General features: G+C 43.0%; 1 protein-coding gene across 4 annotated transcripts in view; it reads right to left on the bottom strand.

Annotated features, from left to right (window-relative positions):
* Window positions 1-24,220, bottom strand: part of LOC113008322 (neuropilin-2-like) — a 92,850-nt gene that overhangs the window by 14,395 nt on the left and 54,235 nt on the right. For 3 of the 4 annotated variants that reach the window (XM_080291002.1, XM_026145668.2, XM_026145669.2), the window contains exons 11-16: window positions 23,507-23,651; window positions 11,114-11,188; window positions 9,585-9,749; window positions 3,895-4,163; window positions 3,696-3,792; window positions 2,190-2,222 (exon numbers count right to left, since the gene is read on the bottom strand). In XM_080291002.1, coding sequence (XP_080147128.1) covers window positions 2,190-2,222; window positions 3,696-3,792; window positions 3,895-4,163; window positions 9,585-9,749; window positions 11,114-11,188; window positions 23,507-23,651 — 784 coding nt within the window. The remainder of the gene's footprint in view (window positions 1-2,189; window positions 2,223-3,695; window positions 3,793-3,894; window positions 4,164-9,584; window positions 9,750-11,113; window positions 11,189-23,506; window positions 23,652-24,220) is intronic. The other variant, XM_026145670.2, reaches the window with a different exon arrangement.

Consider the following 24,220-nt stretch of genomic DNA (forward strand, 5'->3'; position numbering starts at 1 on the left):
TATGAGTGCAGACATATTGCCAACACATTGCAATCCAGGTCAGCCTCCACTGATGAGCACAAGTTGTCTGCAGTTTGTGTCTTTGCATTAGGGACTCGACTCCACTGGCTGCCATCTGGTTTTATTCTACTTGTATATCTTTTTAAAAGGTTGCCGATGCCGCCCTGCAGCAACTACGCCACTGCGCATGGAGGAATTTCTGTTTTTGAGTTTCTGTCTGGATGCTGTATATGTAAACAACAACAGCTTATGTCGTCACAGGTAATCACTGTGATCATCTGTATTATCACAAACAGCTTTAATGTAATTGCCGACTCAGTCTTATTATCGTTTTTTCACCATCTCCATGCACCAAAGTTTCTTTGAAGATGGCATCTGACTGCTGGTGGTCTCAGAGCTGCAACAGTTTCGAAGGTAACAAGACTGTAAGTTCATATAGTGCAATCATTTTGGTTGTGCCGGGGTTTCCTGTTTTCCTTAAAATCAATTTAGAAATTCAGATTAAGCCTTCGTCACTGCCTCCTTTTAACAGAAGCTTTCTGTGACAGCATGAATATTTCTCACGGTCAACTTTAAAACTGTCAAAAACAACTACGCTTTGTTTGTCTCACATCGAGACACTAAGAAGAATAAACAACACCTGAGGTGTAACTTTATCTGCTCACCCAGAGAGAAACCCTAAAGGGGCTGAGATCACTTCTTAAAAGGAGAAATTTAATCCTTCTTTCTGGGGGTCAGGATCAAGAAATATGGTGTTTGTCAGAACCAGCAGCGTTGTCGTGCTGGGAGTCACATGACAGTTTAAGATAAAGCGAGGATTAGGTCAAATACTCGGGGTATGAGCCAGGTGATGTGAGTTTTCTGAACTTGTCTCCTGGGTTTCACTGGTGCTTGGATGGCTTTGTGTTTTCATTCAGCTTAATGTGCCGGACAATAAGAAGTGCTTCTGAGAGTTCACACTATGTGTTCATAGTTTTCACACACGCACACGCACGCACACACAAACAGAAATATTTGAGGAAACTAGCAAAATAAAAGCAGAGTCCTCTGGTTTAAGCCTCAGCCTTCCATGAACCAAATCACCAAAAAGCCTTTATATTCTCCAAGTGGTCAAAAGTTTTGTTAGCATGAGGTAGAATCTGAAGTCCAGTTTCTATATGCAAGTCTTCAAAGAGACCAGTATGTGTATTTTGTGGGCGTCTAAACAAAAGCACAAACAGCTCGTGGTTTAGGTCCCAACCCAGACTTCGAAAACAAAAGATCCAGTAGCACAATCGCGCTAAGACTTTTTATCGTTTTTCAGACTAGCCTATTTCTGGATGAATGAGAGAGAAAAAAGGAAAGTTGGGTGTGATGTGCTCTGCATTTCATGTAAGGGGGATCAGGGACCAGAGGAGAGGGGACGGCAGGGAAAGGAGAAGGAAAGACAAAATGAGGCGTAAATGAGTGTGGACCAGGAGCAGCTGGATGTGCAGGGAAAGAGGATGCTAAGCTGTTGAAATTGAATCAGGATAAAGGAAACTATGATGGGAAAGACTGATTATAAAGACAAATATGGATGGACTGATAAAAAGCTCTGCAATTTCACTGACACCAAAGAAACAGACCAGAAGCAGCAATTTAACCCTGAGCCTGTGATTTAACCTTCATCCCTACATCATCTGAGCAATTGTTTATGGTATAAAATGAAACACAACCTGAGTAAGAATTAAAAACTGTAACAAATATGGTTCAGTGCACTGCTCATATTTGAAACACCCTCTGTTACAGCTGCACATTGTTGCTAGTCAAGTGTTACTGTTGCAGTATGTATTCATGTGCGTGTTTGTTTGTGTGAAGGCAAAAAAATCTATTTTTACTCAAAAAAACTACAAAATCAAGTGTTTCAGCCAAGCATGCAAGGAGTCGTGCCAGAAAAATGCAGTGGATCCATCCTGCAAACCTGTCCCCTCACAAAGCCCACTCCACTCTGGTTTTGTACATGTGCTACTACAAGAAGTACTGCACATGTGCAGTGATGCACAGTAATACCTTTACCCCCTATCTAGTTAACAGTGTGTGTTGTGGAAGCCTGTATGGTAATAAGGCACTAACAGGGTTTGCAGTGCTGCAAGCTGAGCTAAGCAACAAAGCAGGAAGCACAGACATGTTGGCACAGGAAGTACAAATGCACGTGAAGTAGAACTTACTTTTCAGGCCAGGAAGTAAAGCATGCAAAGGCTCTGGAAAAGAAAGGAAAAACAAATGTTAGTGAAGCTAAGTTAGACGAGGAGCAAGAGTAAATGTGAAAGGATATGTGTCGCCCATGGCGTTGGAAGCTTCCTTCACAATATGAAATGCAATAAAATAACAACAGATGTCCTCAGCTTATATTATAGATGATTACATTTATATGGTGCTGATAGTTTTAATGAATGTCAACACAAATGTTTTTTAATAGAGTTGCAAAATTGCACCGCAGTCCTGGTTAATGCGTTTGTAACTCAATAAAGCTTTGTCGAGTTCAGAGGTAGTTTAAGACTCCAAAGGCCCATATATCCTCCAGGATGACAGTTATTTTTACAAAATGGAAAGAAAATAAAGAGAGCCAGACAAGAGGGAGGGAAGAGGGAAAGTGGCTCTTGTTATGTCTGTCATTTCTCACCTTCTCTTTGCTTTGTCATTCTCCCTCTCTCCCCGATTGCGCTTTTTTTAAAAGTTTTTTTCTACAGCGTTTTCATCCTCTTTTTTTCCTTTGGGATTTTAACGGCAGAAGAAAAAGACAGACGGAAAACAGGGTGAAAAGGGTGAGGGGCAGAGTGACGAGAAGGGAAATTGAGGAATGAAGAGGAAGGGTGGAGGTAAGTTAAGGGGTCGTGGGAAGACGGACTGAATTTTACTGCTGTTTATTATTTGCTGGAGGACGTGGCATCTTTTATGGAAGTGAGAAAGAGTGACAGAACAGAAAAAAGAAGGGAAAACTAGTTACAGCACAGATAAAGAAGCGGTAGTGAGAAAACTAGCGTCTTTGACTCACAGAAACATTTGACTTAAAGGTGTACTAATGCACTACAGCACTAAAGGCAAATATATTCTGACTGGTCCTAAAGTCCATAATACGACTCATTTCTGCCTTTAAATCTTTTTACAATAAAAACAAAGTTGTTTCTGAACCAAGACTCACATACATTTTTGTGAAATCAGGAAATATGAAGGACTTCAAAACTTAACCCAGCGTGTGGAGTGCATGGAAATTTGCCCTTTTTTCTCTGCAAAGCAAATTGTTACAAGTGAGCCGACAGCAGTCGCTGATAGCAGCCTCATTGGTTAACTACTGTCTCTCTGCTCCAGAGTAGAGAGTCTCTCCAGTAATCAAGCACAAGCACGCACGTTATTTTCAGTGCTCGACTGCAGAGACTGAATGGAAGATAATGCTGGAGATGGATAAACGAGAGCAAATCAGGAAACAGCAGGATGGGGTGGTACAGGGAAAGACTAGGAGATAGTGGGAGATATAATAAAAGATAGTGAAGGATCCATGCCCAAAGGGCAGTTGTGACCTACTTTCTTTTTTTTGCGCTTCACTTTTTTGATGTGTGTGTGTGTAAATGAGAAATATAAATGTTCCGGTGTGAAGCAGGGAGAGAGTGATAGCTGACAGACGGAAACACTGACCAGCATATTAATGAAGGTGCCAACAGGTGAATGGGACTTACGTGCACACTGCTCCAGGTCAGCGCTGCTGCTCATGTGGATGTTGTCTATTCTGATATGTCCTCTTGTCGGGTGTTCAAAAAACCCCTCAAACACCACCTACACCAGAGAAAGTGACATACAGGTGATTACAGCTCAGCTTATGTGTTAGCTTCTTAATTCAGGGATTCATAAACACGCTAACACTCAGCGGTTATCTACCTGATATTCTCTGGGGCTTCGAGGAAGGATGGTGCGCCCCTCTTTCCAGTGACTGCCTTGGTCACCTTTTAATGCCCATAACAGGGTCTCTCCCTGGTCGCTGTCCCTCAGCAGGACCCTCAGGCTGCCCTGTGCCTCTCCCTGGAGCTGGTAGTAGAACTGGAGGCAGAGCGGGCCTTGCTCTGGCCCCACTTCGGGGCTCAGCAGCCGGGCTTTCTTGCGCAGGGTGTGGCTTCCGGCATCGAGATGAAGGTAGTTCCCTGAAAAATCTGAAAGAGGCCAAAAAGTTGTGCTGGTTATGATACCGATGTAAACTCGGTGATTCATTTCACACTAATGGGTTGTAATAAAAGATAAATTAGCAGCCTTTAAACTGACACATCATTACTCTTCTTACCACAACATGACACCACATGTATGGCTTTCTGCGTGCTATTTGCATTTTATTCATTAACTGGATCCCAGTTTAATGTATTTTATGATTTGTGACAGTGCTGTGTAGTAATGCAGCAGGATGTGGTTGTTTACAGTTTAAGGCATTACTGCCATCATTCTGTGGTATGGGGCTTAACTGCAAATGAGACTGCCATTTCATCATGGCTGCTAATGGCTATGGATACAAATGAACACACACACACATGCACACAGCTCTAGACTAAACAGCCCTAATCATTCTGAATGCTGACACCTCATTCTGCTGCTCTCCATGTTTTTGCTACACTTAGTCAGCACAGCCATCGTACCGACGCCGTCACGATGCCTGTGCACGTGCGGTGTGTATCTGCGTGTGACTGCTTCCTCTACACACAATCACTCACTCAGGGTTTGTTTTTTTTCAAATTCACCTTCTTTCTCTGCACTCGACCCAAAGACGGGATAGAAAGACGAGGAGAAAGCAAAGAGGCTGAAGGGAAGAGAGAATAAGAAAATAACAAAGAGTGAGAGAAAAAAGGCTGCACTACAGTGTTTTCCTCCCATTCTGAACACAAGCATAATCATTAGCTTGCTGCTGTGTTTGGCTGTTTGTCTACTATGGCTGGAGAGTAAAAGCTTCGGTGGAGCTGCAAATAGCCTTTTTATCGACAGCCCGACACTGTGTGTGACACTTCTCGAGGAGAGACGGAGAAGAAAAAAGGGTAAAACCCCTAAAATAATATCTATCTATCTATATATCTATCTATCTGCCCATCTATCCATCTATCTGTCCATCCATCTATCTATCCATCTATCCATCTGTCCATCCATCTGTCCATCTATCTGTCCATCCATCTATCTATCCATCTGTCCATCCATCCATCCATCATCCATCTATCTGTCCATCTATCCATCTATCTGTCCATCCATCTGTCCATCTATCTGCCCATCTATCCATCTATCTGTCCATCCATCTATCTATCCATCTATCCATCTGTCCATCCATCTGTCCATCTGTCCATCCATCCATCCATCCATCCATCCATCCATCCATCCATCCATCCATCATCCATCTATCTGTCCATCTATCCATCCATCTATCCGTCCATCTGTCCATCTATCCATCCATCATCCATCTATCTGTCCATCTATCCATCCATCTATCCGTCCATCTGTCCATCTATCCATCCATCATCCATCTATCTGTCCATCTATCCATCCATCTAGCCGTCCATCTGTCCATCCATCTATCTGTCCATCTGTCCATCCATCCATCCATCCATCCATCATCCATCTATCTGTCCATCTATCCATCCATCTATCCGTCCATCTGTCCATCTATCCATCCATCTATCCATCTATCTGTCCATCTATCCATCCATCTATCCGTCCATCTGTCCATCTATCCATCCATCATCCATCTATCTGTCCATCTAGCCGTCCATCTGTCCATCCATCTATCTATCCATCTATCTATCCATCTGTCCATCCATCCATCCATCATCCATCTATCTGTCCATCTATCCATCCATCTATCCGTCCATCTGTCCATCTATCCATCCATCTATCCATCTATCTGTCCATCTATCCATCCATCTAGCCGTCCATCTGTCCATCCATCTATCTATCCATCTATCTATCCATCTGTCCATCCATCCATCCATCATCCATCTATCTGTCCATCTATCCATCCATCTATCCGTCCATCTGTCCATCTATCCATCCATCTATCCATCTATCTGTCCATCTATCCATCCATCTAGCCGTCCATCTGTCCATCCATCTATCTATCCATCTATCTATCCATCTGTCCATCCATCCATCCATCATCCATCTATCTGTCCATCTATCCATCCATCTAGCCGTCCATCTGTCCATCCATCTATCCGTCCATCTGTCCATCTATCCATCCATCTATCTGTCCATCTATCCATCTGTCCATCTATCCATCCATCCGTCCATCCATCCATCCATCCATCCATCCATCCATCCGTCCATCCGTCCATCCGTCCATCCGTCCATCCATCGTTGGCTAAGACAGGAAGAAAAACATTTGACAGCTTTTGCCGTTCATCGTAATGAATAATGGATTTGTAACTCAGTTCCTCACTTGGAGGCAATGCAAAAAAAGAGCTAAATTACCGTTGCTCATTAAGTACAGTTAGAGAAAAGTTGAAGTGTTTTTCTGTCGTTCTGCGTTTGATCTTGGCGAACGTACAAGGGGAGGGAATTAATTAACAACTCTCCATGGGAGGGATAGACAGGGATGTAGAATTGGCTCTGAGGGAGGGAGGGAAGTGTGTGTGTGTGTGTGTGTGTGTGTGTGTGTGTGTTGCAGTCTGTTTACAAGAGTGTTTGTTCACTTTTAGGTATCTTTGTTTATATCTGTGTGTTGAGTCTTTGTGCTCGTGTGTGCATGAGTTCTTGTGGTGGTGTTTCTTCATGTGCCATCCTCACACTTGTACAATAGGCCTGTATGTGTGTGATTAGGTTTCACGGGACACAGACAGCTGATCAATATATTTCCCATCACATTTAAACACCAAGATAATTGGATGCAGCGCTATGAAGAGAACGAAAGCGAGACAGCGCTTGTCAGTTATCTCTTTTTGTCTCCATTCAGCCCTTCCTTATCAATAACTGTTCCATCTCCAACAACAACTCTTTCGATGAAAATCTCCAGGGTGAAGAATTTCAGTCGTGTCATATCTGAGATCAAAAGAATAACTTATGAGCTCTGTTCTGGTTGGATTTTCCTCTCTTAAAAAAACCTAAAAGGGCTCTTAATGACAAGGGCTGGGGATTTGATTTGCATATCGAGACAGCTTCCAGACAGGGTGCCACGCTAATGTTGCTGTAGAACAAGACTTAATGTCATGTTGCTGTCAAACATGGAGACAGGGACGCTGCTAAGTCAATTACATACACTCACAGGCGCACACCCATAAGGGTGCATACATATACGTGCGCACATTCACGAGATCCTAGTGAGCTGTAGAGTTTTGCCTTATGTCACGGCCCTGTCTGTTTATAAAGCTGCTGCTCGTTCAACCATGAACTGGATGGTTTCAGCAGATACAAAGAAAGCGTTGGTGGATGGCAAGGTCATATATATATGTGTGTGTGTATGTGTGTGTGTATGTGTGTGTTGGGGGGGGGCTTATGCCTTGGGTGTTTAATATACAGACAGTTCCACCTTGAGTTGTGGGTGTAAGTGTGTGTGTGGAGCCCCGGGGAGAGCTGAAGAGCTAAGGCAGCACTTCTGTCAAAGCCATCATCTGACTTATCTGACCGCTCTGGGCCGTGTGTGTGCACCTTATGGGTGTGTAGGTACAGTAAGTGTGTGTGCGATTGATAAAACAGTCCTCCTGCTCTCTTGTTAAAAATGGACGGAAAATTGCAAGTACCACTGAGGGAAACGGAGGTGAAGCCAGCGAGAATATATGATATATCAGTATGAATCAACCTCAAAAGGAAATGAATGACTTTTAATAAAAGAATAATTCAGCTGTATGTTGAAGACGAAAACACGAGATAATAAGGATTGAGAACAAAAAGACATTTGTAAAGAAAGATTAAAGGAAAAGAAATTAGAAAAAGAAGAAACACGAAGCCCGAAGTCAGATAATTACAGCATTCAAAGACGCTTCAAGCACAAAATAAAAGAGATAAGCGAAGAAGAACTGTCGTGGATTAGATCTGAAAACGAGAAAAAATAGAAAAGACCCGACAAACAGGATGAGAAAGTAACAAACTAGGGTAAGGAAAGTGAAACTGTTAAACCTAACGGTTTTTTTAAAACTCCAATTAAGACGTTGTGCACACTTTTTACAGATAAGAGTGAAATCCTTGCATCATGGTTGCTGTCAGTGGTTCCTCCCAGCACTGGGATGCATCATATTCCACCACAGGACGACCGCTTTGCTCTTAATTAGCTCAAGAAGTCTTTGTGCTGAGGAAGGTCAGACATTTCAGCGTGACGATGCTTTCTTTTATGTCTTTAAAAAAACAGAGATATTGTGAAATGAGAAATGCCCAGATAATAAGTAATGTTTTTCTGCTGGGCCTGTGGAGTTTTCAGAAAGTTTGAGTGTTTAATTAGAGGAGGAGGCCCACCCATAAATCCTTTTAATGGGTTCTAACCCTGTGGAGATTTCAGAAGATGGAAGGTCTGCTTGGTGAATTTCTACAGTGTGTGCTTGAGAAAGCCAGCAGAGCTGTAGCTATTAATTATTATTCTCCACTTGTAAGCAGTTTTATTTTGAAAATCTTAAGATCAGATTTTTTCGCGTGAAGATTGTTAAGTGATTACGGATATATGACATTATCACAATAAGAGTACAGAACACAGAAGGCATCAGTGACAACACACAGGTGGGTTGCAAAGTGGCTTGCAGAGGAGCATGTAGGCCTCAGTCACACAGGCCTGAACGTGTATTCCTCGATCGGTTGGTGAGGGGTTTCTGGGTGAAATTAGTCGTAAAGACGGCGCTCCACCAAAAAACTGATTGCGACTTGTTTGGTTGCCAGGAGACTGCTGTGGTTGCCTGTAGCTTTCATGGAAGACGTGTAAGCTCCATGCTAACCTTGCATGTTTCTAAAGGGAAACTCAGAAGGAGCACTTCTGAGAGAAGGGCATGTGTGTACATGGGGTATATCTTATTTTACTAGGTTTGAATTTGGATTTTGCTAGCGCCTACCGAGTAGTTGGCGTCTCCTATGCAAACTATGATCGACCACGACAGTCTCGTACCAACCAAAGCAACTTCCTGCCATCACCTTCCAACTGGATGAGGAATCTCGGTTTTTCCCTTATCAACCGGTGGCTCCCGCCGGTCTCCACACCTGTGTGACTGGGGTTTAAAGCAGCTTACATAATGCTCAGGTTAACCCGACCAGATTCAAGATTTATTCAAAATTCTGTCTAAAAATGAGCATTTGTTCTTTGATTTAGACATTTGTGTGTCTGCAGAACCAAATGTCCTCTACAGATTGTGCCTCTTAGTTTAGAGGAAGGCATTATGGGTTGTTTGTAGCTAAATGGGCTAGCGAGGTTATTCTCACATGATGTGAAATTTGCTTTGTCTCACTGAGGAAATGTCAGAATTTTTTTTTTGTGGCAAAAGACAAAATCTTTGTCAAGCAGCCAAGAAATACAGTGAGAGGACATCGTGGTGAGAAACTTTAAGAGACGGGCTCATGTTAGAATTAAAGCAACACATTCCAAAAATCACACATTTTATCCCCTCCAGTCTCCAAAGTACGTGCGTACTCACTTTCTGATCCCAGTGCCAGGTCCTGCCTTGTTCCATGAGCGCCATGCACAGTGGAGCTGCTGCTGGCTGTGTGCAGGGTCCAGCTCACACCTGACTGGGGATCAGCCGACCACCCGCACAGGCTCTGCTCAAAGCCACACACGGCCGACAGGGGCGGAGTGGTGGCTGTGAATCGAGAAAGAAAAACAGATTACAAATAAAGGTTTTAAAAGTGTCTGTTTGGGCTAAAATACTACTGATTACCACCCGACAGCTTCTTCTGAGTGCTTTTAGTATTGTGTTGGATTTAAACAAATTCTTTTTTTCTCAGTTTTCTTTTGTGAGACTCAGTCCTGTAATGGCAGGGTCTTTATTTTGATAGTGCCGTGAGCGACATTCGCATTGTGTTGAGACGTTTTGCAATAGCGCTCAATGCAATATGACATCTTGAAAATCATACTGAATACAAATATTAGAGTAACGGAGAATAAAAGCCAGACTGAAAGAAAGAGTAATTGCAGCAGAGATAACAGAAAGCAAACACAGACAGAAAATGGACAGAAAGAAAACAGCGGAGCAAAAGGTGAATGATACAAAACTCAAGGGGTGACATGAAAGTAATAAGATGAGCACAAATGAGAAGCAAAAATGATGCTGTAATTAGACTGCAATAAGCTGCTACCTTCAGTTGTGCTGAAACAAAAAAGCAAAGGCGCTTCCTCAAACTACATCACAATACGCTCTGCATAAACTCCAGTGAGGCAGTCGGTGACCTATAGCTGTGAAATCATATTCCCAATATGTGAGCCTGTGTTTGTATGAAGATCCTCTGGCTGTGCGAGCTTATTTTCACTCAAACAGAGCTTCCTGTGGGACTATTGAATCTAACAGACTTCAAAGCCCAGAGGCCCCACGGTGCACACTGACATCATGAGTTTGACCTTAAGAGCTCGAGTGTGTGCACAAGTGTGTGTGTGTGCGGATGAGAGATGAGCAGAAATAAATGCATGCGTGCATGCAAGAAATCTGCATATGTGAGAGCGCAGATAGCATGCACTTGAATGAAGAAAGCTTGAGCGTGTGTGTGTGTTACAGCAAAATGTGAAATAGTCATGAAAAATAACCGGTTTGTTTGCATATGTTGATTTAAAACTTTTTTCCTGACAGTCAGCAGAACTTTGAAACTGACGTATTTCAGCAGGAACTTTAGTTAGCACGTGTGGCGCATATTCTGTCCAAAGTGGGGACACTTCACCCCGGCAACCAAGAAAACAGAGCTGAAAAGAAGTGGCGACCGCTGCATTTTAAGTCACAGCATGGTCTTTTTATAAACCGAGCTGTTTTGTGTGGGTACATCTTCTTAATTTGCCTTTAATGATACATTATGAATGTGTTTTAAAATAGACGTCGAGGAGGCGAAAAAGGTGAAAATTTGTGTCTAGAAACACAAACCAATAGATCAGGTTGTGACGGTTTCACAAACTGTGTGTGTGTGTGTGTGTGTGTGTGTGTGTGTGTGTGTGTGTGTGTGTGTGTGTGCGTGTGTTTACCAGATCTCATCACAGAGGTTGTCTGTTCCACTCTAGGTGTGGTGGGGGTCACAGTGTCAGGTACAGTGGTGGTTTCTATCAACACAAAAAAATAAACACAAAAGGTTAGAATAGAATAGAATTGAATAGAATAGAATAGAATAGAATAGAATAGAATAGAATAGGCAATAGATAATTTGTTTTATTGTTTTCTCTCCAAGACAGTCAAACGCTTTGGGGTCCTTAGGGAGTAGTAAAGCGCTATACAAATACAGGCCATAATAAGCAGAGACAACGCTGGGCTTGGAATAACTAAATCTGAGCTCGTCTTGTTAAATATTCACAGTTTGCTCTGCGACTGCTTCGCTGCACAGTGGAAAAGAGTAATATTTTAACAGTGCAGCTGTGATGTTTGAGCAAAGCCAGGCTTTAGACACGGTGCTAACTGACGATGCTTTAAATTCTCTTCGCCGTTTTCGGGGGTTGACGTTTGTCGGGATCCAGGCAGAGACAGAGCGAGCTGATGCAGTGAGCTGGCACTCAGCTCAGGACTGTGCCACACCGCCCTGTTTATCCACTGCAAGCTGGCATGCACGCTCACACAATGCTATGATGATAGATGCTGCACTCACACTGACCTTGGAGCACAGCAGCGTGCATCGAGTGTATGATAGATCAAACACACACACACTCACAGACCTGCAGAGCAAAGACGTCAGCATTCGGGTATGACAGTGTAACCCCGAAACCTTCTGGTCTTAATAAGCAGTTTTTCTACTGCTGGTTAAGATTCCTTAAATGGCAATGAATGCTTTCCCATCTCTCTCCCTCACACGCACACACACACACACACACACTGGTGAAAGTAAGTGTGTGTCTGCGTGTTGACGTAAGGGAACAGAAGATTGGCTTGCGTGGCACAAGCCAGACACCACAAACCTCTCACCAAATTATTCTCAGAAGCTACTTTTTTCTTCTGTTCGTTTCGTGGCTTTTCTTTCTTTCCTCCCTTCATATTTCTTTCCTTCTTTCCATCTTCTGTCTCTCGTTTCTCACAATAAATCGGACCAGAATCGGCTCTGCTTCGCAAAACCACTATTGCCACCACAAAAAGCTCTAAACACACATAAACACACATGCTCCCTCTCTCTCTCGACTCTCCTGCACAGAAGTGAAATCGTACCCAGTCTTGTTTCTGTTTTACCACAACCGCAATTTTCGTCTCCATAACTCTTTCCCTCGCTCTCTCTCTCTGTCGTCTCTCCCTGAGGTATATTTCGATTTCTCTTTGCAGCTCTTTCTTCGTCTCTTCCTGTTGCTCTTTCTCACTCTCCTCCACCTTTCAGCACTTTTCTCTGTGCTGTAACTCTGTCCACTGTTATTTGATGTAGATTCTAATCATTCAGTTGAATCTCAGACTGCTGCAGATTTGCTTCGAGTGTAATTGTTGTAGATATTTCCATGACTCACGCGGTGATCTTTCTCTGTGTGTGTGTCTTGTTTAGTGTTAACTGGTAACCTTTGCAAGCCTCTGCTAATAGCTTTGAGTGCACTGCAGTGTTGGGGTTCATCCACTCTAATGTGTGTGTGTGTGCGTTACTTTGAGTTGTTTACACAGTCCACTCACAGTCAAAGTATGCACGATTATTATGTAAGCCCAAACACTCATATTGCTCTTTCAGCACAGACACACGCGCACGCTCAAAATTAGATATTAACATTTAATAAGCAGCTCCCAGCTGCTGACATTAAGCTGTTTTAATTTGGTGCCCTTTACCACTGTAATTAGCCCCCCATGTTGAGGGGAGAGAGGGAGGAATAGGAGATGAGAGGGAGACACCGAAAAGGGAACATAACCCTTTCCACCTCGCACCACCAATTTCCTAATTAGTGACCACACACAGCTCCAGTCAGCCTCCTATTTCGATCTCCATCTCCTCTCCACCTGCCTAATTCAATTTGGCTCTCCTTTCCTCCCCTCTTCTTAACTCCTCCTACTCCTCATCCTCTTCTTCAATCCACCAGGTTCCTCTCTGGATCAGCTGTAAAGATCAGAAATAATTTAAACAACTTAATTTAATAATATTTTTAAAAATGTTGTTGCAGGAACTTGAACTCTTACTTGCTGAATGGAAATAAATGGCAGGACAAATACAAGGTGGCAGAGTTCAGTCACTCGTGGGAAGATTGAAACTGACGTGCATGAGAAAAACCAATCCTGACGTACATATTCTGCAGATGGGTCCACCAGAGCTGACTTACAGAAACCTGCAGAGACCCTCCGACTCGATCTTTTCCACACACAGACGCACACTTTCTAAACTGAAGAACAGAAGGTGTCACAGGCCCAAGGGCTCATTGTAAAGCTGCTGACTGAGCAAGGCAAAGCGGAAACACAGAGACGAAAACTGTTCAATTATGGAAAGAGCTCTGGGTATAAATCTACCTCTGTCAGCCTAAATAATGACTACTGACACTGTGTGTGTGTGTGTGTGTGTGTGTGTGTGTGTGTGTGTGTGTGTGTGTGTGTGTGTGTGTGTGTGTGTGTGTGTGTGTCTAAGAGACAGAGAAAGCTGTTGCTACTCAATTATTGGTGACATGGTGCACGTGTGTAAGTATGGAGGGGATTTCCTCCACTTAATGACTGAAAGACTGAAAGGCATGCCTTCCTTACAGACGGAACTTGCTAACCTGTGTGTGTGTTTGTGTGTGTGTGTGTGTGTGTGCATGTTTGTGAGGACAGAAAATTGGCGTGCTACTATACTTGTGGGGCCCATCAGCCACTTATGAGTATGGTGATCGCTTTGGGGAAGAAGCTGTGTGGAGAGCAATGGCGTCTTCGGTGGATCTGTTAATAATAATAATAATGGATTGCATTTATATAGCGCTTTTCGGGGCCCTCAAAGCACTTTACAATACCACTATTCATTCACTCTCACATTCATACACTGGTGGAGGCAGCTACAGTTGTAGCCACAGCTGCCCTGGGGCCGACTGACAGAAGTAGGTGGCAAGTGAAGTGTCTTGCAACGACCGAGACTGTCCGAGCCGGGGCTCGAACCGGCAACCTTCCGGTTACACGACAAACTGCCAACTCTTTGAGCCACGACCGCCCTATGCTGTTAGTCCGATATGCAAATTGGTGTGGGTCCAGAGCCGGGGGGAAACAGGTTCTGATTAGAGATGGCACGATACCACTTTTTTATGTCCGATACCGATACCGATATCATGAATTTGGATAGCTGCTGATATGAATCCGATATAGTGTTTTTTAATCAATAAAACGTTTTTTTAATATCTTGCTGCATTTTGTATAAGTTTATACTCAAGTTTAAATAAATAACAACACTAAAGCTATTCTGTTATACCTGTATGTAAAAAATACACTGCGCCCAAAATATTTCATAGTTCAGCAACACTGGTCAATCTAATAAACTTAAACCTGCACCATCCTCCCTATTCTGGTATTTTAAAGAGTAGTTAGCAGAAATATTAAGCAACCTAACTAATAGGGTTGCAAACTCCCAGCAAAAGAAAATAGGGAACCACCCCCCACCTCATGATGCTTAATCGATGTAATCAAATTTAATTTGATGCAGGGGGGAAAATGCACAGAAATAAATTATTTTTCAAGAATAATTAAATAGATTCAACATCTTTCTTCAACAGAACTGCAGAATTCACAGATGGTACCTTCCCAAAGGAAAAAGTACTATAGCTTAGTAGGGTATATTAGACTTAACAGTTATATATACAGTAATGGCCTTCTATATATTTTACATCAGATTAAAACTTTGGGTGTAAGAGTCAGATAATTATTTATTAAACGCTAGACATTTTAAATGAGAATAAGAAAGAAAAGTATGTCTTTGTGCCCCCTTTTCCCTGTTCATGCCCTATCGGCCCCCCTGGCTAAACTTTGCTAGATCCGCCCCTGCACAGTTACCAGCCGTCAGCTGCGTAGAAAAAGATCCTGGAGTAGAAAGTAATATTAAATACATTCTAACAACAGCTGATCAAGCTTAAACGTGCTGCTGTTGTTCAGCTGCTGGTTTCCTCTTTCTGGTGCAAAGTGGGCCAAAAACAAAGAAGAGAGCCGATCAGCTGATCATTGATCAGTTTCATGATTGAAGTAGCAGCAGGAGGGAGAGAGAGAGGCAGTCGCTCCATATATCTGTTGTTAAGCTTTACGTGGGAATGCTTTACAAACATTCAGAGATGAACTTACACACTTGCTTTACTTCTCTCTGGGATAACTTCCTCGGAGATGAAATGCTGGGAGGCTACAAATACACACAGCCGCTCCATCACGTGATGCATACTGCTGCGACGTGCTACGGTTATGAGCCGAGTTACGCCGTGTAGCAAGTTTTGTGAGGTGCTTTTTTGATATTTAATGGATCGGATTACATTTTTTATTTCTCGCCGATATCCGATCCAGTAATTTGGGTCAGTATCGGACCGATACCCATACGTAATATCGGATCGGTCCATCTCTAGTTCTGATGCGCTCCAGAACCAGTTTCTCAAAGCACTTGGTGATGACAGCATTATACTTGGAAGCAGATAAAAGTAGAAAATCTGATCCTAGTGCTGTGCAATGAGTCTAAAGCAGGGGGCTGTTAAATGCTAAAACATGACATCACATCTCAGGTGATGTTGGAAAACATCTGAAGGCCAAATCAGACAACTGTTCTTAAACCCAGAGCTGTGGCTTGTTTGTACTGTATGTGACTTAAGCTCATTATGACTCCATCTGTAAATGAGTGGTTTGGAAAATGAGGTCTTTACAGCAGCGTATGATTTCCAGACTAAATTGTACAGAAAGCTACCAATTATATAATATTTTTAAATTATTTTTTAATGATAAGTGCTACAGTGGACCACAAGGTTTCACATTAGTAGACAGGGAAGGGGAGTTTCTGCAAAAACTGAGCACATGACTGTGGTTAAAGAGCTGCCAACAATCAAACTTCTGGTTAAAAGGCAGAGCCATGAGCTGTGCAGCTGAGAAGCAAAAGCACTCTTCATGTCAGGAAACTACAGACAGTAAATTGCTCATTAGCCCATTGTGCAACAAAGCACCACAAGGTATACGACTGTAATTGTTGCCTTAAGTGTCAAGACAAGTACGACAACAACTGAGATGATAAAAAGAAGCTGCTGGCAGTGAATGTGTAACTACATCAGTGAAACATGGTGAGCTACAGAGAAAATGAATTTAAGTGTGGAAAGAAACATTAAGCTAAGTAGGCCATTAGGATCTATGGAGAAGAGAAGGACAGCTTTCTCGCTCACCAAGCACTAATAAGCTGTTGTCTCCTTCCAAGACTCGGGCGTGGTCGGATTAAGCCTCAGGTGAGGCACATGATAGGCTGGACGTACGGTTTGGGACAAGGGCAACATGTTGTCTTACGTGAGCACAGAGGTTTATGGCTAAAAAGAAATGAAATCATTTTTAAACATAGCGATTGAGAGCGAGGGCAGTATTCGTGTAGCCCTCCAGTTGGGCTTTTGCATAGTTTGATGGATGGAAGGATGAGGAAACAGAGGGGAAAAAGAGAAAGGCATATTTGAGGAACACTGAAAGGCATGCTGAGCCAAACTTAAATATTTATATTGGAAAAAGACGAGCTTTCATTGCACACTGAGCCCTACCTGCATATACACACAGGCATCCGCAACCAACCTGGACCGCATCCTAAGTGTTTCCATGTGTGATATCTCAGAGAGAAGGGAAGGAACAGATAAACTGAGCTGTCCTGAAGTAAACAAATCCCTGTTGTGTGGTTAAAATAGTTTAGATTGCTCAACACTTAACAGTAGAACATCACTGTGAGCTGCAAACTTGGCCTTTTGTCTCTGCTAAAGCATAACCCCGAACCGAGAGCACAGCTGCAGGGCATTCGGCTTCTCCGCCGTGGTGGACAATTGATTTTTTGTCGCTCAGCCTGGTGCATTGTGTTATCAGACACTCTGGAACATGGTGTGGTGCAAACATTTAGAACAGCTATCCCTGCAGGATCTTAAAACTGATTGCTGTTTATTTTTACATCCCGGTTCTTCTGTAGACGTTGTGCACTACCTGAGTCTGTTGTGCACTGATTAGATGGACACAAGTTTGAGTTTTTAAAGATGAGAGAGGAAGAAATCACAAGTATAAAAACAGAAAAGAGAAGGTGGGGACTCTGGAGAGATGGAGTGTGTCTGTGTCTTGTTGCAGGAGCCTTGGCAGGACACAGTGAAACCTGCAGAAGCCACAAACATGAACAAAACCTCTCGCAAACCTTTTTTCCATTTCTGCTTTTCCATAAAAAAAAAGACTTTGGACAACCCGGTTAGAAAAACAAAAATCACAGTGACGTGTGCAGCTCTTTCCCAGTATCTGAATACTATTAAAACATAAAATTACCCAATCTGCATACTAGTTATTGTTACTGGAAGCGGCATTGCATTCATAAGCACTTTCATTTCTTCAGTGAAATGAGAAAAGGCAAGAGGAGCAGGGAGAGAGAACAGTGGGTGTAACTGAGGACACATCCTGCAGATCACATGAAAGTGTCTGGACTCAGGCCATGGCCCACATGTGAATGCAATCAGCAAAGCTGGACCTAGCACACACACACACACACACACACACACACACACACACACACACACACACACACACACACACACACACACACACAGACTTGGCTAAATCTGAATGACTTGCTGGAAAACACCTCCAGAATGTCTTTAACAAGGACGATCAGCAGCGTTCCCCTCCAGGGTGCCACTGTAACGACTGACGTGTGTTCACCTGGTCCAACTTCTCCGCGTGTCAGTGACTGACAAAGGAAAAGTTCTTGGCCATTAGTCGCCTGTGCATATTGCAACACTCGTCATAAAGTCACAGCCAGAGTTAAAGCTTCCTACATGGAAATTTAATGCTGTACGCTTTGCCAACATTCAATCCACATTTGCACCGGGATTTCTCACTCAGGACGACGTGCTCTGTTCTTTGGACAGTCCGTCAAACCCTCCCTGCTCGACGTACTTCCCCACATCCTGCAGAATTTCACACAGCACTCTTTTAGAGTCCATATTTTTAATAAAAAGACATAAACCGTACATAAAAGATACATGAGGCCAATGTAACATTATTCTGTGAAGCCGCGAGCAGAGCCATTTATGCCGTCGTCGTCTTGGTGACATGATAGGCAGGCGGTGGCGATCAGGCCAAGAAACTGCAGGAGAAGTTCACGGTCACAGCAAATCAGCCACACGCTGCTCTTTCCTCCTTTTTTAATCGAATGGGGATCATAATTTGCAAAATGAACACTGTGCAGACACTCATCGAGATCTGAGCCCATTGACTTCTGATGAGTCGCCCCCTGCTGACCATGAGAAAGAGTGCATGTTTGTGGCTCTTCTTGCAGAGCTGCAAGCCATGCTTATCCTTCATTTACAGTCTGCGGTGAAAAGCAGCATTCATCAGCCACGAGTGAGGCTCCTATCGTGCTAATCATTGCCGTTTTGTTGGAACATAATAATAAGGAAGCATAATTTGTGTCGCAATCTGGTTGGCGGTATTTTAAGACTTCCGTGATCCCGAGAGCAGCAGCAGCAGCTGAATAAAAATAACGCTGTTATTAAGCACTCGGAGGCTCCGGACAAAGGCCGCTTTCACTCTGTGTCTGTGTTTGTCATTGTCTCCATTATTTTCCTCAAGCACCCCGCCCATAACAATGTAGTTATCAAATGTGATGAGAAACTAAGCATGTATTTACACAACTAAAACCAAACTCACATCTTTGTGCCAAACAGGTGGTGTGTGTGTGTGTGTGTGTGTGTGTGTGTGTGTGTGTGTGTGTGTGTGTGTGTGTGTGTGTGTGTGTGTGTGTGTGTGTGTGTGTGTGTGTGTGTGTACATACGTGCCTGCCAACAGCTAGGTGTGGAGTGAAAGAGATGAGAGTGTAGCAGATGTTCTGATAGCTCACTCATTTAAAACATGAACAAAACTGGCAGCGTGCGAGCTCAGAGTTCAGATCCAACAGTCGGGGTTACGAGACCTAAATTACACGTTGCCTCCGTAGCTAGCGTGAATGATTAGAACGAGTCCCGCAATAATATTCTGGCTTTTGTTTCCGTTTTTGCACCGAAAGTTTGGCACAATAATGAGATGGTAAACGACATGATTGCGTTCCCCCTAAGAGCCTCGGATGTGTAATTTTGGATTTCTTCATTGCAATTGTGCGCTGAGATTGTCTCTCTCATGTGAGGAAATTGTTTTACAGCCCTGTGGCCAGGTCAGCGTGCTTCACTGTAAAAGGAAAACAACGCAGGGGCAGTAATGGAAAAGCAGTTTCCTTTTAAATTCGTTAAAGCTGCTGCTATGACTGACAGTGTGTTACACTGTCTTTGTCTTATAGTAATTGTGAGTACACTGTATGCACTGTTGTGAAGCATCTCAGTGAGGACGAAGGCTGAAAAGTTTCTATTTATATCAAAAACTACCAGGAAGCAAACTCGATTCACTCAATAAAAAACTGTGAGCTGAGCTTGAACAGGCTCAGTACAGACGAAGTTCAGTCCCCAGAAAAAGAGAACAGTGTTAGCTGCATGTTAAACTGGCTGCTTGGATCGATGCGTTCCCGGGAATAAGTGTAAATGTTTGCGACTGTGTTGGAGAGCGTATGACGGCGATACGCTGCTTATTTATTAATGAATTCATTAATGCAAGCCCACTATTTCCTGAGCGGCGAGACAGGCGGGATGCGATTCGACTATTTGTGCTAAAGTGTGAAGAAAAAAGGGGGAATCCTAATTATAGGTGCAGCTGTCTCTGTTTATATTTGCTGAATCTAGAGTTTTGCTGATGTGGAAATGTTCCTGAAAAGGTCACAACAATGCAAAGCTTTGGAGTGTGAGGATGTCAGTGTGCATCTCCGTGTTTCGCTAAACAAAAGAAGATTAAGGATCCTTTTTTAAAACGTGTAACTGTGTGCACGTCAGCTCGGTGAGAAGGACGAACGTGAATGTCTGCGACTCTCTGACTTAGGTGTAAACAGCTGTGTTCACTGGACTGAAACTGATGCACCGTTGAATATTTAATATTTAATCTTCTTTTACAACAACCGGTAGAACAAAAACACACAGGAGCAAGGAGGAAACAGGTCGGAATGACTGGATCGTTTTTGGATCGTTATCCTCACATCAGTTAGGATGGAGGCCGTTTAAGACGCGCACAAAGTGAAATTTAATAATGCTCACTTTCTCTAAGCCACTAAAGACGTACAATTATCTTAGTGTGTGGTTGTGTGTTGTAGTTTGGATGGTTACTGTGCTGCACACGTGAAGTGGAAGTGAACTGTTATCGTGTGTAATGCACGGATTACAACCAGAAGGCAAACATCTGGCGCGCACACATCGAAAGCCAGACCAGCAGACAACCAGGGCAAGCACAACCGCAGTGATGTGCATCTGCACTACAGTCATGGAGATGGTGGTGCAGATATGGAGTGCACGATTATCACACACGTAGTTTATGAACAGCATAACCAGTGCGCTCGTGTCAGACGTTACTTCTGTTTATGCATATTTTACTTTTTCTTATGGCCAGAAAAAGCAGCTCTCCCCGGGTCCTCCCCGGGTCCTCGTTGTTAGGTTTGTGTTACGCTTGAACCAAAAGGTTTAACTGGAAAAACTGTTAAATATAAGCAGATGGAGTTTAATGGCTTTGACTGCATATTTAATGTAGTATAGGTGAGTCAAACATAAGGCCCGGGAGCCAAAATCGGCCCACCAAGGCCATAAATTTTAGACTTTTAATTGTATTGTCACAGCTTTCCCTGCTGATAAAGAGTCAGTAAAGTCCCCCATGGCCTTTCATACTACACAAAGGTAATTAACTAACAGATAACCAATAAACGCCAGAAAAAATCCTAGTTTTCACCATCTACTATAGAAATGCACTTGTTTTGTTGTTTTTTACACAGAGAAAAAACATTTTCTGTGCATTTAAAAAACTTTGTGCTTTATAATCACAGGACTGTCTGGGTAACGAGCTCCCAGAACTTTTTCTGTAGTTTCACACTTCAGCTGAACGAGTCGTGCTGACTGGTTTCTTTCATTTCCTACAGCAGCGTTTCTTTATCATGTAGAATAACTGAGACTGTTGAACTTGCACTTTGTTGTATTATGTCAGAGATTAACTGTGTCGTTAAACTTTTTACACTTATGTGGCCCACGATGTCCAGTGACATCTCTGTTCTTGTTTCATTGAAGGAGAGACTAAAAGTTTAAAGAGGCTTCATGAAGAGTTTGAAAATATCGAGTGCAAAGACGTAAATCACCACATGCTACAGCACATCGATGGTGTCATGTCAGGACTCAACACCTCCTGAAACGCCGTGATTTTCCTGTATAATCTGCATTATTCTCCGTCCACGGTCACTTGTTAGAAGCTGTATTAAGAACAGAAGAGGCTGCCCTTCTGTCCCCATCATCACCGGCCTCCTGGTTAGGCCTGACACATCTGGGATATAACGTTCCCCTCGGGTTCCCCCCTCTCTCTCTGTTGGAAACCCAAATGGACACACACGTGCTCAGAGACACAGAGTTGGAGCCATCGGTCGCAGCAACAACCCCCTTCGTGTCCACTGGGAACAGGTACGTGTCATTTCCTGTTCTCGTCTTCACCTGTCACAACCTGACTGAAGCAGTAAAATCTGAAAACGCTGGAAGCAGAGAGCACGGGGAAGGAGAGGACTGGTCGTAACAGCAGCAGGTATAGAGGTCTGGTTATGAAAACACAACTCAACTGCTGTTACTGTGTATTACTGTGTAATAACTGGCTATCTAAAGGACACGATCATATTATCATGCATTCAAACATCCCAGCTTTAATAACATTGGATCCATTGTCTCTGCTTCATCTAGTGGAAATTTAAACAGCTCATTATTACTGCTCAAGTTAAGCAGAAGAAAAAAAGTGTCAGGTTTGTACAATGGATTGCTTTAATGCTTAAATTATTGTCGAGCTGAAAAAAAAATGCTTGCCACAGCTAACAAGGTCCATGCAACGCTAGCATATTATAATAAATTGTAGTTACACAGCTCAGTAAAGTGGCACACAGAGTAATGGTCCACATTCATCACTTTACACACACTGCACACTAAGAAGCACTCCTGATAAACAACGGCTTCCGCTAAAATATTAAAAAACACAACAGGAAAAGGAAAACACCAAAGTTCACCTAATCCTTCACGACACACTAGCAACATGCTGCTAACATAATGGGCTGGGAACACAATATAGTCCACAGCTGGCCACTATTAGTAAAAGTCCCATGACCTAGACATGTTAATCCCTGTCCAGACATGTGGAAAACCCTCCCGCAGAGCAAGATGATTAACTTTAACCGATATGTTGGAGAATCCATGACAGAAGCACAAATACTACAGTTATTCATATATATGTACGTTTGTTTGGACACACACACAGGTTTGTTATCTTAGTTGCTCTGAAAATCACAGAGCTCTTCACAAGCAAACAGAGGGAAGAACCAAAGATCACAGTGCAGCTATTATTAAGTTTAAGAGTTTCAGAGCCTAAGAGCTGCTTTGGGAAACATAAAAGGTTCAATAGTCATTTCAGCTACATGTAAAGCTCAGCAAATGATCTCAGGATAGATAAAGAAACACTGCCGGGTAAAGAGTACTCTCCTGGAGGTCAGCGTGTTATTATCCAAGTGCATCATGCAGAGAGGACTTGAAGAGGGAAATGCAGAAGGTTCAGCACAAGGTGCAAACCAGTGTTCAGTATCAAAAGCAAGACAAACCCCATCTGGAAGCATCCTTCATAATGATGGGCCACCAGTCTTTACTGATGATGCATAAGAAGAAAGAACCACTGGGATGAATTCTCAAGTGTAGGGACAAACTTCCTGCTCATATTCCACCAAATACAGCAAAGTTGCCTGGACAGGCAGTACAGATGGATGATAACCCACAAATACAGTGAAAGCAACTGACACATTTTTGCAGGTCCACAGGTTCTGGACAAAGAATGTGCCATCAAGTATTTAAAATGTAACATCTGGTTTCATATGACACGCTTGAATCCTTGAATTAAAGCTGAGATTCTGGCATTGTAGTGAAAAAATCCAAGTCCAGCACCAGGAAAACTGTGTCGCTGTAGCGTGCGTACATATCAGAGCACAAAGCCACACACAGGGCAGATAAAAAGACGACGAGGACAAAGACAAAAATCTCTGATTTAAAGAGCACGTGTTTGGTTTTGAAATATGATCGTTTAATTTATCGTATATGTGCAGATGTATTCCACTTTCATTCCTGCATTATCCACGCATGCAACTTTATTTCATCTGTGTGTAGTTTGTCCTATCATCCACGTGTGTGCGCTCCTACCGGGCAGGTCACAGCCGAGAACCTCCATCCTCATGCCGATCCCGGCGGGCGACCATCTCTCTGGAAAGACTCGGATGTGCTGAGTCACTATCTCGTCAAACCTCCGCACCTCGGGAGTATCGTAGTGGCCGTTGCCCTCAAAGATCTGAGGAAGAATGTGAAAGGTGAGCACGAAACAGTTTCACTGCATTTGATGCTAAATTCTTTGACATCGTTTCAAAGGCAGTCAGCAATACATTTTTGCCTGGTGCCCAAATCTGTTTGACCATTTTAAAAAATTCCTAAAACAACAGAAAATCCAGTGGAGGCAGTCAAGTGTTGGTATTTCACTATCCCGCCTGATGAGAAACCAATAAAAAAATGGAAGTCTTGATAAATAAGACACTAACTAGCATTGTTTCCCCGCCCAGAGCGACATGTGTCAAAAAAACAACAGACAGAAGATGTTTCCTTTGATTTCCAAATCGTCTTTGAGGCAGAAGAAGCCTCTGGCAAAAGCACAAGATTTATTACAAGCTTCATACAGACAAGACTACAGCGATCCTTTCAAAAAACGTGGGCCGTGAAAGTTGTACTATTGGTTTCATTAATTGAACTGTATCCTCTGTGTTCCCCATTTCTGAAATTTTAAAAACCGTAAGATGAATTTCCCAGGACGCTCATTTAAAAAGACAGGCAGATGAGAGAAAACAGGATTTTAGCATCAGGAGAAAA

This window comes from Astatotilapia calliptera, chromosome 16 (assembly GCF_964374335.1).
Source record: "Astatotilapia calliptera chromosome 16, fAstCal68.1, whole genome shotgun sequence".
In the NCBI taxonomy this organism is placed as follows: Eukaryota; Metazoa; Chordata; class Actinopteri; order Cichliformes; family Cichlidae; genus Astatotilapia; species Astatotilapia calliptera.